Source organism: Pelobates fuscus, chromosome 9 (genome assembly GCF_036172605.1).
Source record: "Pelobates fuscus isolate aPelFus1 chromosome 9, aPelFus1.pri, whole genome shotgun sequence".
Taxonomy (NCBI): domain Eukaryota; kingdom Metazoa; phylum Chordata; class Amphibia; order Anura; family Pelobatidae; genus Pelobates; species Pelobates fuscus.
Genome location: NC_086325.1, coordinates 26,227,138 through 26,246,343, shown reverse-complemented (window position 1 = coordinate 26,246,343; position 19,206 = coordinate 26,227,138). Strand labels below are relative to the sequence as shown.

At 38.3% G+C, this 19,206-nt stretch overlaps 1 protein-coding gene across 1 annotated transcript; it reads right to left on the bottom strand.

Moving 5' to 3' along the window:
- Positions 1-11,920: 11,920 nt before the first annotated feature.
- On the bottom strand, positions 11,921-12,862 carry LOC134573620 (olfactory receptor 5V1-like). The gene has a single exon (XM_063433404.1). The coding sequence runs from the start codon at positions 12,860-12,862 to the stop codon at positions 11,921-11,923; it is 942 nt and encodes a 313-aa protein (XP_063289474.1).
- Positions 12,863-19,206: the final 6,344 nt, after the last annotated feature.

Below are 19,206 nucleotides of genomic sequence, written 5' to 3'. Positions count from 1 at the left end.
GCACGGAGGTGTGACTAGGGTTCATAAACAAAGGGATTTAACTCCTAAATGGCAGAGGATTGAGCAGTGAGGCTGCAGGGGCATGTTCTATACACCAAAACTGCTTCATTAAGCTAAAGTTGTTCAGGTGACTATAGTGTCCCTTTAAATTCTCTAAAAAAACAAAAAAAGCCAAAACAGTATACATAAATGTAAATAAAAATAATTATTTTGTTAAAAGTAATAAACTTTAAAAAAAAAATTAAAATCGAAAATTTGATGATAATTTTAACATTATTTCCCTGGTATTCTTGTATAAACCAAAACCTCTACCCAACAACTCTGGGCATTCAAATGGAAACTGAGATTTAATATAGATAAATACAAAGTTATACATTTTGGAATAAGCCATTTACAATCAACTTATAACCTAAGTAGGTTGAGTTAGGTATAATAATAATAATAATAATGAGATCAACTTTAGAACATTTATATAAAACATTGTGCAAAGTAAATTTTCTGACACAAAGGACAGTAAGGTAAAGCTACATATACAAATGATATTAATGCACATGAAACAAATATAATCAAATCTCTTTATCAATCAGTAGTAAGACCTCACCTTGACTATGCAGTGCAATATTGGGCACACGTTTTAAAGAAGAATCCTGTGGAAACTGCGAAAAGTGCATTGACAGACTACAATCTTAATAAAAGTCTTGGAGAAAGGTATTTAATCTACGGCAGAAGGGGTTCTTTACAGAAAACAAATATGTGGAGTTTGTTGCCTGAAGAGTTTGTATTTGCAGATACTGCAGGATTTAAATACAAATTTTGTATGTTTTATTGAAAAACAGGAAATTCAAGATTTGACAGTTTGTGAAGCCATGGAGGAATCCTATTGCCATTATGAAGTCTAGTAGAATTTTATTTTAAGTATCGTAAGACAGCTCAAATTCACTTCATAATGGGTTTTTCGTCTTTTTTTGGGGGAGAGCAATAATACAGGTGTATGAAAGTATAGACTTGACGGTTTGGGGCCAATTCCAACATGTAACTCTGAAATGTCATATTGTCAGCAGTGACTCCTACTCCATCCTCTTACTCCAAAGCAATCAACAGTTACAATTAAAGTGCAACATTTGCCTTTTGTTCTATAATGTGATCTGATACCTGCTGTACTACTTTAACGTTTTCAGCATCAGTCATTCTGAGGTTAGCGTTTGGCTGCAATGAGTACGACTTTTTAATCTATTGTAAAGAGTGAAAACTCGTCCATAGAGGTAGGAAATCCCACAGTACCTACATGCTAGAGACTAATTATATTGTTTAATAGTTTATTATTGCATTGCATCATCAGTGATATTCCTTAGAGATGTATTTGCCAAATACATTTCATGTCCACAATTTCTACTGGAAAATTTAAAGGTAGCTATTCAATATCTCAGCATTTTACTCTTTTACTGTAAGCACACATATTACATACCATTTTTCTTGCCATCAAATAGTCTTTTGAAAGATACCATTATTTTCATCATATCATATAATTTACTATACAAAAATTATAAAATATGCTGAAAAACAAACAAAAAAAAAAACACTTTTTCTAACTTTGACCCCCAAAATCTGTTACGCATCTACAACCACACCAAAAAAACACCCATGCTAAATAGTTTCTAAATTTTGTCCTGAGCTTAGAAATACCCAATGTTAGCATGTTCTTAGAATTTTTGGAAAGTTATAGGGCAATAAGGACAAGTAGCACATTTCTATTTCCAAACCATTTATTTTTTCAAAATTAACGCGTTACATTGTAACACTGATATCTGTCAGGAATCCCTGAATAACCCTTCACAAGACAACCTACAATATTTAACTTGGGGTATTTTGACTCTTTGCATGCAACTATTTTACCACCAATCTATGCCAAATAAAAATTAATTTTTTGTGATTTCTTTTTTTTTCACATAGCAATTTAATAATACATGTACTGTGAATTTTAAGGGTTACTGCCAAAGAATACCCCAATATGTGTTCAGCAACATCTTCTGAGTACAGTGATACACCATGTATATTTGTGTTGGGTTCTCTGGGGTCTAAAATACATTATTTGGAGGGTGCACATTCTAGTTTTCTAACTTTAAATTTTCACAGCTGTTCATCATGCACCCATGTCCTCTTTGGGACATTTTTGAAGCCGGACAATATAATTTACCCCCATCAAATCATATATTTTTGAAAAGTAGACACCCTAGGGTATTTCAAATGGCAGTATTTCAACACTTTCCATGCACTTATTCTAACACCAGTCTTTGTCAAACTTTTGGGTAGTAATTTGTTTTGTGTTATTTTTCTCTCACATTGTACTTTAGGCATGGATTCTCAGTTCCTGTTATGTGTAACTGATATGCTTGGAAGCACTTTAATGTATATTAGTCACATGGTCACTTTAACATAAAATCCACTTAATAATACTTTAGTGTATAGAATAGAACTCCAGTGCACATTAAATAGATGAGTCATTTTAACATGTTTGGTAAGATATTAGTATAAGTGTTCTTTAAAATCACTTGAATGAAGATATATATATTTTTTTTGATGGGTTCTTAATTTAAAACTTTGTTGCAAAGAGAGAAATGTAAAACTTATTTGTTAAAAATTACAGCATAATTACAGCAAAGAGAATTGGCATAAATATGGAATGAAAAATCATGCTCTAATGAGTGAACAGTAGGGATTGTAGTTTTAAGGATTGTATGATTGGTATGTATATTTTATTTTGATTAGTCTGGCTGCATGTATGCTATATGAGAGATAAGACCCGGCGCACATTTTGTTTTGTTTTGTTCACCTAGTTGCCAGGGAGCCTGAAGTAGCATCAGATAACCCTGGTAACGGCTGGTGACGTCAGTACGCTACTTCCGGGTAGCGGCATGCTCGCACCAGTGGCGGATCCAGAGCCTCATCTCGGGAGGGGCACTTGTAGATTATTTAAATAAATAATCCAGGCACAATAACCACTACAGCTCAGTGTAGTAGTTAGGGCACAGTAGTGCCAGGATCCCATCCCAGAGTAAGTAGTCAAACCGTTTAAGAACAGTTTGACAACTTACCTGGGGTCTGCTGGGATATAGGGCATAGGAGCAGTGGTATGTGTTAGGGGTGAAGTGTGTGTGTGTGGTGAAGTGTGTGTGTGCGAGTGTGTGAGGGCGGAAGTGTATGTCAGGGTTGCAGTGTGTGTGTTAGGGGGCAGTGTGTGTGTGTGTGTGTGTGTGAGCGGTGCAGTGTGTATGTGAGGGTGGCATTGTGTGTGTGTTTGGGGCAGTGTGCGTATTGGGGGCAGTGTGTGGGACAGTGTGTGTATGGGGGCAGTGTTTGTGTGGCAGTGTGTATAGTGTATGTATGGGGGGCAGTGTTTGTGGGGCAGTGTGTATAGAGTATGGGGGAGGCAGTGTTTGTGGGGCAGTGTGTATAGTGTATGTATGGGGGGCAGTGTTTGTGGGGCAGTGTGTGTAGTGTATGTATGGGGGGCAGTGTTTGTGGGGCAGTGTGTATAATGTATGTATGGGGGGCAGTGTTTGTGGGGCAGTGTGTGTAGTGTGTGTTTGTGGGGCAGTGTGTGTATGGGGGCAGTGTTTGTGGGGCAGTGTGTATAGTGTATGTATGGGGGGCAGTGTTTGTGGGGCAGTGTGTGTAGTGTGTGTATGGGGCAGTGTTTGTGGGGCAGTGTGTGTATGGGGCAGTGTTTGTGGGGCAGTGTGTATAGTGTATGTATGGGGTGGCAGTGTTTGTGGGGCAGTGTGTGTAGTGTGTGTATGGGGGGGGAAGGAGGGTAGGGAGGCTTTTTTTTTACATTTAATTAAAATAAATATATACTTTATGTCCCCCCTCCCTTCTTACCTTTACTGGGAGGAGGGGGGCATATTTTGTTCCCTGGTGGTCCCAGTGGGATTCATTGGTGGTTCCAGTGGGATTCATTGGTGGTTCCAGTGGTAGGAGTGAACTCTAGCCCGCGCTCCAGGGCTAGAGTTCACTCTCGCGAGATTTGGAGCGTTGCCGTGGTAACCGCGGCAACGCTCCGTGCTCGCGAGAGGAGGACCCGGAGGAGCTGCAGGCAGAGCTCCCGGGTCCTCTCTCACTCCCTCCCCCCGCCGGCTGCCAGCATAGTGCCTGAGGACCGGGGAGGGAGATCACTGATCTCCCTCCCCGGTCCGCAGGCACATTGCAGGGCTGGCACTTGGGCAATGCCAGCCCTGCACTAGCCGGCAGGGGAGAATCTTGGGGGGGCAATTGCCCCGTTGCCCCCCCTGGATCCGCCAGTGGCTCGCACATGCGCAGAAGCGATCAAGAGACGCAGAGGAAATAGCAATACAGGTGGTGAGTGATTTTATGATTGATCAATTAGTTTGTTTAGCTATATAAGTGTATTAGTCAGAATATGTATTTGTGCTGAATTGATCCTGATGATCGATGGCTGAAACGTTGATCGTATTTTACCAAGGAATGAAATAAAGGAATCTTTTACAAACAAAAAGACCATGAGTGCAAGCCTTTCACTATTTTTATTATATATATGTATATATATATATATATATATATATATATATATAAACAGAAATAAAGAGATGCACTCCAAGGACTTGGTAGATGAAAAAAGGGGTAGTTTATTCCAATAGGTATAGCATTAAAAAATAGCCGACGTTTCGACCCATTCGGGTCTTTCTCAAGGTCAATGTACCTAGCTACAAAAGTTATATATATAGGAAACAAGAAAATGTACTCACCAATCGTGAAGAAACCCTTGAATCCCTTCGTGCACACCCGGAAGTGAAACAGGAAGTGAAAACACCACGGTCACGTGATGCGTGTATGATGACGTGGTGTTGCTAGGATACCGATAAACAAACACAATTATAAGAGCGGTATAATTTTCTGGCGTGTATATATCGAGTGTGCCAGTGAAATGCATGAAATTTCTTCATGGACTATCTATCTGTTATCATAGAAATATAGAAATGTAAAGTGCAAAGTGCAATAAGCAAAACAATTTAAAAAGATATGAACAAAAATTAGAAAAAGATCGTGTCATCATATATACTATGAAGATGTCACTTTATACCCAATAAGAAGAGTGACCCAGAATAAGGTGTGTTAAAAGCATTTCACATACCATATCAAGATTATGGGCATTACGTAAAATATCTTATAATGATTATAAATCAATTTAAAGAGGAGAATCAAGACTATTAAGGCAAAGACTCAAGACACAGAAAAGAACAGCAGGCATGCAAATAGAAAAAATTGAGTCAAAAGACAAATACAGCACATCATATAGATGTCACAGGCAAAATATCTCTAATAGAGTACATTCTATATACAAATATAAACATCTCATTAAATTATAGATCTCATAGATCTCAGAAGCTCATAATATTAAGACTAAAGCAATCAAAAAGCATATCTAAACTGAAAAAATATATACAACTTATCAAATATTTACAAGAAAAAATAACCAAAAAATATAGAAAAACAGGCAAAATTAATCAACAAATGTATATATTGACCTGTGCATTACTATTATCCTGACCTTGTTTTTCGTGTATCTGTATCTCTGTATTCCTAACCTCTGCTATTTCTGACTTTGATTCTTTCGTGTAATTAGTTAAATCCAGTCACTCTAAGGCCTATAATATAGCCTTTGGACCCTCACTTTGTGGGTATCCTTTGTCCTGTGTGTAAGGGTAACGGCAACCAAGACAAATGTAGAGGTTATGATGCATGGAGTGTTCCTTTAAAAAAAATATGGCACAGATACAGAATTTTAGAACCATTTCTCAAAGCTGTCTGACAGAATGCAGATATATCAAGTTTATAAGAGTGTCCACGATGACACACAGTTGCCCCACATCAACGTCATGCTCTTTATTATAAACATCCCCTTGTTGTACCTAATTTCCTTGAAGAGTTTTAAACACACAGAAGTTTAGCTATGGCTTAATATGGTTAAAGTCAGAGCAAAATTATGGAGGGCCCTCTCATATTTACTTCCATATATGAAACATTATTGCTTCATTACACCCAGGCTTCGCTATCTAAATACAAGAAGAATTTAACTTGATGTGAAGGAAGCAAGGTGGTTGACCCCTGTCCACTGGTTGCAACCACCAGTCCCTACTATTGCCTAATAGGTTCCAAAGGTGAAGGCATCAGTGCAATGATGGAGTTTCTACCACACTCTACAACACCCCAGGAAATTCCATGATACATGATACGGACAGCTCATAATAATCTCAGAGAGGTAATCCTAAAGGACTACAATTTGGGACTGCACCTTCCTAGCTAGACGCTTACTTATTGTACTCACTTTACATAATCATCTTTATGATTGAAGTTCTAGATGTTAAGCTCACTCTTCATGATAGCACCTAAACAGAAAGTTCTCTAACCATATTGAACCAGCATTTTACAAAGATCTTGATATATGATGTCACTCTTTTTTACACTACAGATGGACTTGCAAAATTTGTAGATTTTGACCTGATTATTTTTTTTAAATGTTTTTCTAATATTGCGTTTTTCTAACAAATGTTTGTTATATGCTTCATATATTTTATACTCTATTATTTTTTTGATAGTTTTAAATATGGGTTCTTAAAAATGTTTCTGTTTTCGTTTCTCCATGCATTATATTGTCTTTTTTTTTTTTTTTATGGGTTCATTAATTTTGGTTTTACTGTCCTCTGCAATTCTTATTAATATTTACCATATTTTTTATAATTTAAAAAAAAAAATATTCATATATTTCTAATTGTTTTTATTCTCCACAGCCTTTTAGATTTCCCCGCCTAATATTATATGGTCACTTGTTGTATTTTGCTCCAACACCATGTTTTTGGAGCAAGACTGTCATGTTTGACAATCCAGCTCCTTTTTTATTCTCCACGTTTTTAAGTTTTATCTACATCTCCCAGCTTGCCTGTAATATATCTACATCCCAGCACTTTTCGTTTTGAACTTTATTTTTCCATCGTGAGCACGCCAGTCATGTGACATGGACTGCGGTGCCATTTTTATCACACCTAGGCGCATCCATTTTACTACACACACACTTGAGCCAAATTCATCCCTTACAGTGCTCATTTCAGATTTTTTTTCTTCTTCTTACCCATTCCCCTACAGCAAATTTATGCTATAAGAGCTTTTTGGCTATAATTTGTAGCTTCGGCTGTGCTGATCACGTGGCTTAGACGGCCATCTATGTACTCCCTCTCATTTCATCTCCTGTTTTTCTCATGTGCTGCAAGCCTCATTTTTATAAGCCATTCTACTTCATGGCATAATTTTCTTTTATTGTACCGATGCTTGTTTTTATTTAGTTTCTATTGTTCGAAAGTTAATTAAGACGGTCACATGACCTATGATGTCATGTGACAGTTATTTTCTAATTTTGTATTCTGGTATACACTTTGAAAAAGACTAATTACTGGGTGAAACGCGTTGTGTTACTCTACTTTATTTTTTGGGGTTTTTATCATTACTTTTTAAATAAAGATTAAGTATAATTAGTGCCTCTAGACCTTCCTATTATCCTGATGTTGGGACATCATTTTCCTTGGTGAGGAATATACCACCTATGCCTTTGGAAATATATATTTGCTCCAAGCCAAGTGAGTACATCTCCTGTTATTTTACTCATTTTACAACACAGTGTGCACTATATTTTATTTCTTAATTTTTATATAACTCAGTGAGGATTTTAACTTACACATACCAAGAGTGGGGATTATTCCACTCCAAACCTTTCATAAGAAGCCATTTGAAGGCTCCATTAAATGTGAGTGTGCATTTAATACATATTTTATTCACTACTCGGGACATCTGACATACTATATTATTGTTATTTTTCTGTTTTTCTTATACAGGTGCCACTCACTTACTGACCAGGTTCCGTTCTTACGACCATGTCGAAAAAAGAATTGGTCGGTAAGTGAGGCACATGCGCAGGTCTATGTTCTGGGAATTTTCCACAAATATGGATTAGAGGAATTCCCTGCTCTGGCGCATATGTCTACATTCAGTGAAATTTCCCCTAACATACACTAGCGCAGTAGAGCAGAGAATCCCTTAAATCTATGTTTGGGGAACATTACCTGAACATAAATTAGAGGGATTCCCCAAACATAGACATATGCACCTGTCACAATTGTCATCGTGCCATACACATATTTGTGTATTTGGGCCGACTGGGTTTGAACCTGAGTCTCCTACTTCCCAGTCAGTAACCTTACCTTAGGCTCCACACTTTGGTTATTTTCTGACAGTTCCTGGTATCCTGTTGTCTCCCCGCCTGGACCCTGCACACCTGTTCCTGATAAGTTGCTGATGTTTCCCTATTTAAACCCTGCCTGGTTGGTGTCTCATGGTCAGATCATTTTGTTCCTGTTTGGTGTTCTGCTGTTAATCTGACTCCTGGTTCTTGATCCTCTGCTCATCCTTCGTTTATGCCTGATTATCGCCTGTCCTTATTTTGTATTCCGTCCCTGACTACGCCTTTGGATATTCCTTGCCTGTACCTCGTTCCTGGAAGCACTGGTTATTATCAGCCCCAGTGCACCGTTTCACTGCCTTGGGGATTTCTGCCTTGAGTCCCCTTGGCTGGTGTAAAATTGTAAAGGGTGCTTTAAACTCTGCGTGTTGACTCCCAATCAAGGTAAGATCCTTACAGCACCAAAGCAGGGAATCCCTCCAATCTATGTTTAGGGAAAATTCCCGAACATAGACCAGCTCTCTAATGTGGTGAATCCCTTTAATGCACGCGCTAGAGAGCTGGTCTTAAGTGTGAGCCGTCACAAAACAGGTAGGTCGCAAAGTGAGGACCACCTGTATATCTGAACCACATCCTATCGGATCAAGACATCAAGCCCATATTCTCAGGTGTGGATTATACCAATAAGGTGCAGAAATAGGAGCTAGTTTATAGCTCCAAACACTGTAATTGCATTTCTATCTTTTTCCTCAATATCAAAAATATCCACCTAATACACTATATTCCTTGGAATTTCTGCCCAATAATTCCTGCAAGTAGGGTGCAATTGGGGCTGATGAATTATCCATGGATTTTCTGTACCCCAAAAACAACAGTTTTGCTTACTGATGAAGCCATTAAAATGCAAATAATCTTCGGCAGACATGATGAGTTGATGAATAAATTCATTGTTTTCTGTGGCTAATTTGTTGTTCTTTTGTAAAATTACCCATGATGAATCTACCACGACTCAGTTATAATATATAGCTTTTTGACCCATCCCGTCCCCATCACGAAATCAGGGCAGGATCACAAGAGGCGTGTATTATAGTACGGCACAAAGAAGAAGTATCTGGGTGTGCAGATTAAATTTTAGGGCATCATCAATGGTGACTTAACTTAATTTATTGCTTTGGTGCATTAACTTTGATGTCATAAGATCGTAGAGCAAAATTCATTAGGATACACTTCCAGAAAGTGTTTTTGTTTTATTTTATTATAGGGGAAGATTTATTGATTGCATAATAATAATGAATAGCAAATGTTAATTAACCCAAGTGAAGTAAACTAACTATGTCACTAGTCACTCAACTGTTTACTTGATAAATTGTGAATTATGGGACAATATTGGCAATGGCGTCTACTGTACTCACAAACCAAATGGCAACTCACACAATGAGGGAATTTCAAACCCCATTTAGAGGATTAGCCTCACAACTTGAATTCAGATTCCAACAGTACCAATGGCACCTAAATTGTTTATTTTCTCTTCAGATCAGAACCACATACAGCATGTTGCTAATAAAATAATTGAATTTAAAGGAACACTCTGGGTACCATAACAACCTCATCAGAATGCAGTTATGATGGTGCCAGGGGTTAAATTCAAAGTCCTGAATCCAGCACCGTTTATCTCTGCCCCTGTCTTTTCACTTTGCTGAGGTTCTTGAAAGAACTCCCTGAGTTAATTTAATTAGATACTCATTTCTGTGCTTGGGCATAAGTTACTAGAGACTGGAGAGCAGATCTTCTGTAGCCAAATATTTAGCCGTATATAAGGAAATATATCCGTGCTGTGGGTATTGAAATGTCTTTTAACATGAGATCAGTTAAAAGGGGACGGTTACTTACCAGGATTTTTAATGTTATGTTTACTTATCCCGTTTATTTAAAACATGCTTTTTATGAGTTTTGGGGAGCCTCAATCATTGTTATAAGCTCTGTCCTTTGCACCTGGCAGAAAGCAGTCAGGTCAGAGGAGATATGAAGCAATGTTTATATTGTTCTCCTCCAATGCACTGCGTGCCTCGGCTGTGCCTGGGCAGAACCGGATTGTGATGTAATTTGTTAAATCTTTAATAAATATGTAAAAGAAAATGGAGCGTTACATGAAAAAAGCTCAACACAAGTTATAAGTAAATTGCATCGTTTTATTAAATTTTATTCTTTACTATGAGAGCACTCAAGGGATTTGTAAATTGTTTTAAAAAAATGTACGTCTTTATTTTTTAATAAAAAAGACACATATCAAGATCTTGGTCCCTGTATTTTATATATATATATATAGGAACCAAGGAGATGTGCACAAAAGGATTAATTAGTCACAAAATCTTCATTGCTGGATTACCGGTAAATCATAAGCAGGACATCATATACACGTCAGTGTTTCCGTCTTTGCATGTAGAGTTTCATCAGGACCATAGGCGTGCGCACGGGGTGTGCCGGGTGTGCCTGGGCACACCCTAATCCCCGCGGCACGCCTATGTATTGAGACCGGCAGGGGAGATCTCGGGATCTCCCCTGTCGGCTCATGCAGAGCCGGCGCTATCCGAGCGCCGGCTCTGCTCTAAGCCTCCCTCTCCACCGACCCACAGGCAGGGAGGGAGGCAGGAGAGGACCCGGGGAGCTCTTGCCAGCAGCTCCGCCGGGTCCTCTCGCGGGATTCTGAGCGTTGCCGCGGTTACCGCGGCAACGCTTAGATCTCGCAAGAGTGAACTCTAGCCTGCAAGGCTAGAGTTCACTCTCCACTGGACCACCAGGGAAGGCAGCAGCAGAAATGATCCCCCCTCCCAGGCATAATGTAAGAAGGGAGGGGGGATATTAAGAAATCTGCCCCCACCTCCACTGGACCACCAGGGAAGGCAGCAGCAGCAAGGTCCCCCCTCCCTACATAAGGTAAGAAGGGAGGGGAGATATTTACCAAACGGCCCCCACACAATACACACAATCCCCCAAACATACAGCACACACACACAGCACCCACATACAGCACCCTCACACACACATCACCCTTACACATACACACTAACAGCACCCTTACACACACATCACCCTTACACACACACACACACACACACACACTAACAGCACCCTCACATATACACACTAACAGCACCCTTACACACACACACACACACACAGCACCCTTACACACACATACAGTGCCCTTACACACACAGCGCCCTCACACACACATCACCCTCACATATACACACTAAAAGCACCCTTACACATGCATACAGCGCCCTTACACACACAGCGCCCTCACACACACACACAGCGCCCTCACACACACACACACACACAGCGCTCCTTAAACACACAGCACCCTTACACACATCGCCCTCACACACAGCGCCCTTACACACACACACACACAGCAGTATATATATATATATATATATATATATATATATGTATATATATATGCGGCGTGTGTTTTTGTGCTTTAGGGTGCACACCCTTATACAATAGGCTGCGCACGCCTATGATCAGGACCTGATAAAAGTCTCTATGCAGAGACTGAAATGTTGATGTTTATATGTTGCCCTACTTATGATTTATTAAAAAAATTAAGATTTTGTGACTAATAAACTGTCGTGCGCACTTCTCCTTGGTTCCTGTTCTGATCAGTCTTCAAAACGCCATTTTACAGCATTTCAGGATACGTTTTGCGGCAGATTTTACGTCTTGATTTTTCAAGCTATAAACCAAAGGGTTTAGCATGGGAACGCCGGCTGTGTTAAACAAAGAGAAAAGCTTATTATATTTCGAAGCACTTGTTGATGTTGGTACCATGTACTGACAAATGAGAATGACATACAGCATAATGACAATTGTAAGGTGTGAAGAGCATGTGTAGAAGGCTTTGCGTCTCCCGGTGTTGGTCTTTATTCTCATTATGGTGGTTATAATGAAAACATAGGAGGTGAACGTGAGAATAAAAGGAGTGAAAGTTGAAAAAAGGACACCTTCTGTAAATATCAACAATTCCAAAATAGAGGTGTCACTGCAGGAAAGGTTCATCAATGGGATAATGTCACAGAAGAAGTGGTTGATTTTGTTAGATATGTAACAAGAAAAACGTGCTAGTATGATAACAGGAGGAATGACCAAGCCCAGACTCCACATCCAACAGAACATGGCCATGCGAATGCAAAATCTAAGGTTCATGGTCAACGGATACTGCAAGGGATTGCAGATGGCCACATACCGGTCATAACTCATGGCAGTCAGTAGTACCAGCTCATTCCCAGAAAACCATGAAAACATGCATACCTGGACCATGCAAGCCATATGTGAAACAGTACTCTGTCCTATTATAAAATTAGCAAAGATCTGATGAAGAGTGACATTGATAGAAGATATGTCCAGGACAGAAAGGTTACACAGGAAGAAGTACATGGGAGTATGAAGATGAGAGTCCCAGCAGACCAGCAGAAGAATTGCCACATTACCACCAAGTGTGACGAGATAAATGAGCAGAACCAAATGGAAGATAAGAACTTGAAGTTGTGGGACATCCGAAAACCCCTTAATAACAAAATAGGACAATACGGTCTGGTTTGGCTCTGACATATTTTAATATATATCCTAAGACAAAGAAAGTCAAAGTATTTTTTATTCACAGTTGTTATCCAACCTCAAACTAAAAACTATACAATCTCCACACATTGAAAAACAGGGTTTTCATTTTATATTACATATTTATATATGAAACATAATTGAATGTGAATAAATGTGAATGTGAATGTGACATTTTAACTGTTAATGTCATAATACTGTTAGATGCAATAAAATACACATATTTGTATTCAGCAATATCTCACAATTACAACAGTATGCCCCATGTACAGGTTTTATGAGTTTTTGGAAACTTACAGAGGTCAAATATAGGGCTTTCCCAATTTCCATTGAAATTTGCCAGATTGGTTTGCTGGGCCCATGTTGCCTTTGAGACCGTATGGTAGTCCAGGAATGAAAATTAACCCCATCTTGGCATACCGTTTGTAAATGTAGACAACCCAGGGTATTCAAAATGGGGTATGTCCAGTCTTTTTTAGTAGCCATTAGTCAAAAACCCTGGCCAAAATTTGCATTTATATTTGTTGTTTTGCATTTTCCACAAATAAACTGCCCTTTCACCAATGATATCATCAGTATTATACATTTTACTGCTCTCATATATTCATATTTGTGTAGAGTAATGTCTCATAAGTACAACAGTACCCCTCGTGTACAGGTTTTATGGTGTTTTGGAAAGTTACAGGGTCAAATATAAGATTTGCCAAGATATAAGATTTCTATTTTTCAATGTTGCCTTTGAGACGGTATGGCAGCCCAGAAATGAAAATTAACCCCACCATGGCATACCATTTGAAAAAGTAGATAACCCAGGGTATTTAAAATGTGGTATGTCCAGTGTTATTTAGTAGCCACTTAGTCACAAACGCTCGCCAACGTTAGCGTTTGTATTAATTTTTTTAATTTTTTCACAAAAATTGCACTTTTACTGGTGATATCATCATCGTGATAAGTTTTACTGTTTTATAACACACATATTTGTGTTCAATGAATTCTCCTAAGTACAATAGTACCCACCATGTGCAGGTTTTATGGTGTTTTGGAAAATTACAGGAAAACATAAGACTTGCAAATTAAATTCTCTGGACTTGCTGCCTGGGTTGTCAGGCGGGTCCCTCAAGTTATAATTAATAAAATGACTTACTTATGTTGAAAGATTACATAAATATACATGTAGAATTTAAATATATATACATATATACCGTATGTATTTAAATCCTACGTGCATATTTATGTAATTATTTATGTAATTATATCTATTTATATGTATATATATTTTTATTTATTTTTATATATTTATATATATAGATATATATATATATAATTTCATTCTAAGTGTATTTTGATAACTATATATATATATATATATATATATATATGTATATAATTTTTTGAATTTTGTATTATTATTTAATTACATTTATTTATATACAATTACTGTATGTATGAGTATATATATAATATATATTGTTTTACCCCTGATTGCTTTATTCACTTTTTTATGATTTCACCAGCGGGGGGACAGCAAGTCATGATAGGCAGTCCCCCTGCTGGCAGATCCTAAGCCAGCTATACTGACCACTGATAACATGGCCCCCTAAATTTCATAGGGGGGACTGCCTGGGCTGTCAGGCAGTCCCCCAGAAGAGGATCACGACGGATGTCGCAGGGGCTAAAAGGCGTTAGGGCGTTCTATGCCGCTGTAACGGCTTTTAGGCCCATTATAATGGGGACGGCATAGAACATCCTAATGCCATTAAGGGGTTAAATATCATGATAAGAGTGCCATGAAAACAAGACTCTTTTCACAAAATGTCAAATATAAACAGTATTTTGCTAGACAATTAATTTTCTATTATCTGCGTAGATGGAATTCTTAATTACTTTAAAGCAAAAACGAAAACTCTTTTTTTTAGATTATTATACCTAGAATGTGGAGTCTGTTAAACTAATGATACAAAAACTAGGCAAATATTTTTATAGACCTCTCGAAGAAGACATGAACAATTATCATTTAATATACATAACTATATATACCTATATAGATTTATTGACTGCTATTTTAAAGCTTTGTTTACTATTTCAAGAAATGTATTGCTGCATATAGAATAGTATTTTAAAAGTGTCTATTATTATTAGCACTTTACAGCGCTACGCAATCTAATGGTGCTATATAAATTTTAAAAAAATAATGATAATTAGCACCAATATATTCCACAGCAATTTACAATTATGGAAAGTAGAAGTGGTGAAAAACAATTGATAGGTGTCTGTCTTGTCCAAAGACACTTACGTGACTTATGTGATCTGAGCAGGACCAATTCTAAGTGCTCTAACCACCTGATATTTGATATCTATATTCTATAAACATTTACAGGCAGTCTTTTCAAGTGCAAAAAAGTGTTAATAAATTTAAGTTTCTTGTGAAGAACCTAAGCCTATACTGAAATAAATCACTAACCTAGGAATGGTTGTGAATTGACAGGGAAACTAAAATTTTTGGTCACAGTTGTAATATAAAAATGGCTATTTTTTGCATAAATTTGAAATTCTCTGATAAAGGTTTTCTATATGATTGGTGCAGAGGACGTAGTTGTCATGTAGAAGAGAAGCAATCACTGCATGTGGCAGGGAATGATTATCAACAACTAAGTATCATATGTCGTTCATATAGTAGAGTGGAGACTTCCTGCTTAAATAAAAGTATTGCCAATATACCCTATAACCACCAATTGAGTTACAAAAGGTTAAACCACTTACCTTGTGTGAACAGCTTCCCGAGATCACTTCCCTGCTGGTGATCTCATACAAACCAGATAAAATACAAGATATATGGGATACAGCTGGATACCTAAAATATATATTTAAAAAAACAAACAAAAAAAAGCATAGTGCATATGTATGCATGCATGCGTTTGTATGTATAAATATATTCCACCGTGCCCCTGCAAAATATGGCACTCACAGACTCCAAATGTTTCAAGCGCCTTAAGATATCTCTCCCTTGAGAGGGAGATCAGGACCCTTTGACAGCCATTCAGCTCTCCGGATAGGAATCAGGATCCTGGTAGGTAGGTATAAGTTGATTTATTAATTCAGCAGATAAAAATTCAAATAAAATGTAATTAGATAAAATGAATTATTAGTCAAAATATATCTAATTCTAAAATTACATGCATTTGTATCCTCGGGTTAGTTGCATTTTTTAAATATTATATTTTACCCAGAAGGTTGTAACTTACTAAAAATAGGAAAATCCAAGAATGGTACATTACTTATTTTAAAACAACACAACCATAAAATAGCAGACCTAGAATAGAGTTACACGACTGTTTTAAATTTGCTGATGTTGTGAGATTATGATACAAGCAGTAATATTTAGGAAACTATTATAAAATAGCCAATGCACACTTACCTGAGTATTCACCAGCAAACACATTTGCTTAGTGTATTGGAAAGAAAATTGAAAACAGAGAGAAAATTAGACAGAACGTGGAGAAAATAAAAGGGGAGAATATGTAATATGTCATTTGAGTCATCAATTCCTAGGTGCAGAAGAAGACAAATAGCCAAACATAGAGGGAATCCAAGAACATTCTATCCAATACTAAGGGGCTATTTGGGTTCTACCAACCTTCACAGAGGTCCAGTAGAACATTATTTACATCTATTATGAATGACTAATAAAGATCTAGGATTTCTCTCAATAAACCTATAATATGTTTTGAATATGATTGTTTAATGAAATGTAAAATTCACCCTCCTGCTCTGGATATTAACCAAAAAATAAATAAATTATAACTATAATCATTAACCCTAGATGATGGTCTACAGAATACCTGCTTTCATTCTTCCTGTGCAGACATGATCTGTTTAATGTTCCCCTGTCAAGAGAAGGCCTTTTCAATCTTCAGGTGTGAAATCCCACAGAAACCACCTACATTAGAGACTAATTATTTTGAATGGTTTATTCTAACATTGTTTCAAACATTATGTCCCTTGTCACCTATGAAACAAGCCTTTTTTCACCTTCGCAAATGACTTATTGATATCCAAGTAATATTTTGGAATTTTAAAACAAAGGTGATATAAAAATAAGAAAATAGTTTTGCTAGATATAAAATGGAGTAAAGCCATGGGTATTTGGTGAAGAACAATGCCAATTTTATTTTATTATTAAAAAATAATAATTTAATAACTGCCTTGAAAAATTAAAAAGCTGAGACTTCCGGGAGAGGAGCCAATGGGAGCGGATGCAGGAACAAGAGTTCTGCACAGAGCTGTCTTAGCTATGGTAAACCAGTAAACCATCCCAAGCCTCCAAACACTTTCACCCAGACAGCCAAGTGTCGACAGCCACTCCAGAACACCACCGGGATTGTGCTTACACGCACCAGCTCAGTGGAGAAGCACATGAAGGTCCTGGACTAGGAGGGAAAGCAAGAGAGACCTCCCATCTTGCAATCAAGCATTCCCAAGCACCAAGTTGGGCGCAGTGCAGCCACTTCCAGCTGACAACAGCCTGAAGGTAGGCCCTATCCCCACATAACATCAGACCATGCACCACTTTGCTCTTACTTCCACAAGGCCTACATCCTTCCCAGTCTCATTGGACTCCCCTTCTTTAAGAGGTCATGTGAAAATCTCATCCCAGATCCACAATACTTCCAAGTGAAGATTTTTCTATATATTTAGTTTATTTGGGCCATTATTTTGCTTGCCATATTTTAACAACAGAACAAGCCTATTTACTGCAACCGGTCCTAATTATTGCTCATCGTTCTGCCACACAACAATGGCGCGCTTTCTAAATTCAGCACGCTGATATACATATGAGCAACAGATCCAACATGCCATAATTGACTGCTAGGTGGCAAGATGCTTACCTAACATGAGCCAATTACATGTACAGTGAACAAATCATACATGTTTTCTACCATAATAACTAGTGATAACATGATTTACTATATTGTTCTCTACTCTACTACATTACAAATAATGGAGAAGTTTATCCAACCTGGAATACAAAACTGATACTGAGCATTGCAATCGATCTTGAAACCACAGACAAAGTTTCTTCAGACCCGCCTGTCATGGTTCTCACCATGACATCCAGACGTGGGCACCCCAGAAGTGCAAAACAGGGGATTTGAACTGTGGTCCTCATGTGTCCTGTTGTATTGCTTCTGAGCCACACTTCAGCTCATGCTTCAGCTTAATGTTAAACCTGAGGCATATCACTCATTAGCTGGGCATAAAACACTGCCCCTCCCTGAGAACATTGTCAGTTCATTGTTTCATGTTTACTGTTTCCTAAGACTGACTTGGCTTGTGACACTTTCTTCTTGGATTATCTGTTATAACCTGTTTGCTGCCTGCCCTGACTTTTGGAACCGTGTCTGATTACTCTTCTCGATTTGCCCTTGTCTGTACTGCGTATTGGAAACACCTTTCACGCACAGCCCTCGTGCACAGATTCACAGTCCTGGTGGTTTCTAACCTTATCACCTTGGACTGTGTATATCTGCAAAGGTGAGCACAAATCTCTGCCTTCCGGACTACCAACTAAGGAAAGCCCTGACATAACAAACTGACCATCATGGAGTCCACAGAGATGTTTAAGAAACTCAGCCCAGACTGTTTTGGAGTTGCAGCGAGAAGTGTTAATACTTAAAGGCACAGTATGCCTAGCCCCGGAACCTGCTTATTCTGAGCCATACATTGTCATGCCTGAGAGATTTGACGGTAGCCGTACATCCTTCCTGTACTTTAAGGTAGATTGCGAGTTGTTGTTTGCCTTAAAGCCTCGAACATATGCCCACGACTTCATCATGGTCCGAGCGGCTATCAATCTGCTGTCTGGACGGATCAAAACATGGGCACATCAGATGTTGCAGGCTACATCTGTCCTTGACAGTTGGGGATCCTTCATAACTGCAATAGTGCAGTGCAAGACCTATTCGTCATCATTGAGTAAACTTTGACCCTGTACCTCACAGTCAGCAGACACATTCCAGCCAATCAGCAGCAGACCCTTACTCCCAGACCCTCCCACCTCTTGGACAGCATCGATTTTAGATTCATTCGGAAGCTGCATTCCTAGTGAGAGGAGGGACAGTGTAGCTGCTGCTGATTTATAGCTAGGCTAGTGTATTCAGTGTCCACTACAGTCCTGAAGGACTCATCTGATCTCTGCTGTAAGGACAGCACCCCAAAAAGCCCTTTTTAGGGCTAGAACATCAGTCTGCTTTTTTTTTTCCTGTGTAATCTAATTGCAGTTGCCTGCCTGCCTGCCTGCCAGCGTGTGTGTCAGGCTCACAGCGTATACTGTGCCCACT

What these genes read in the sequence shown, in the direction of transcription:
- LOC134573620 (XM_063433404.1), bottom strand. Translation starts at nt 12,862, where the DNA reads ATGTCAGAGCCAAACCAGACCGTATTGTCCTATTTTGTTATTAAGGGG.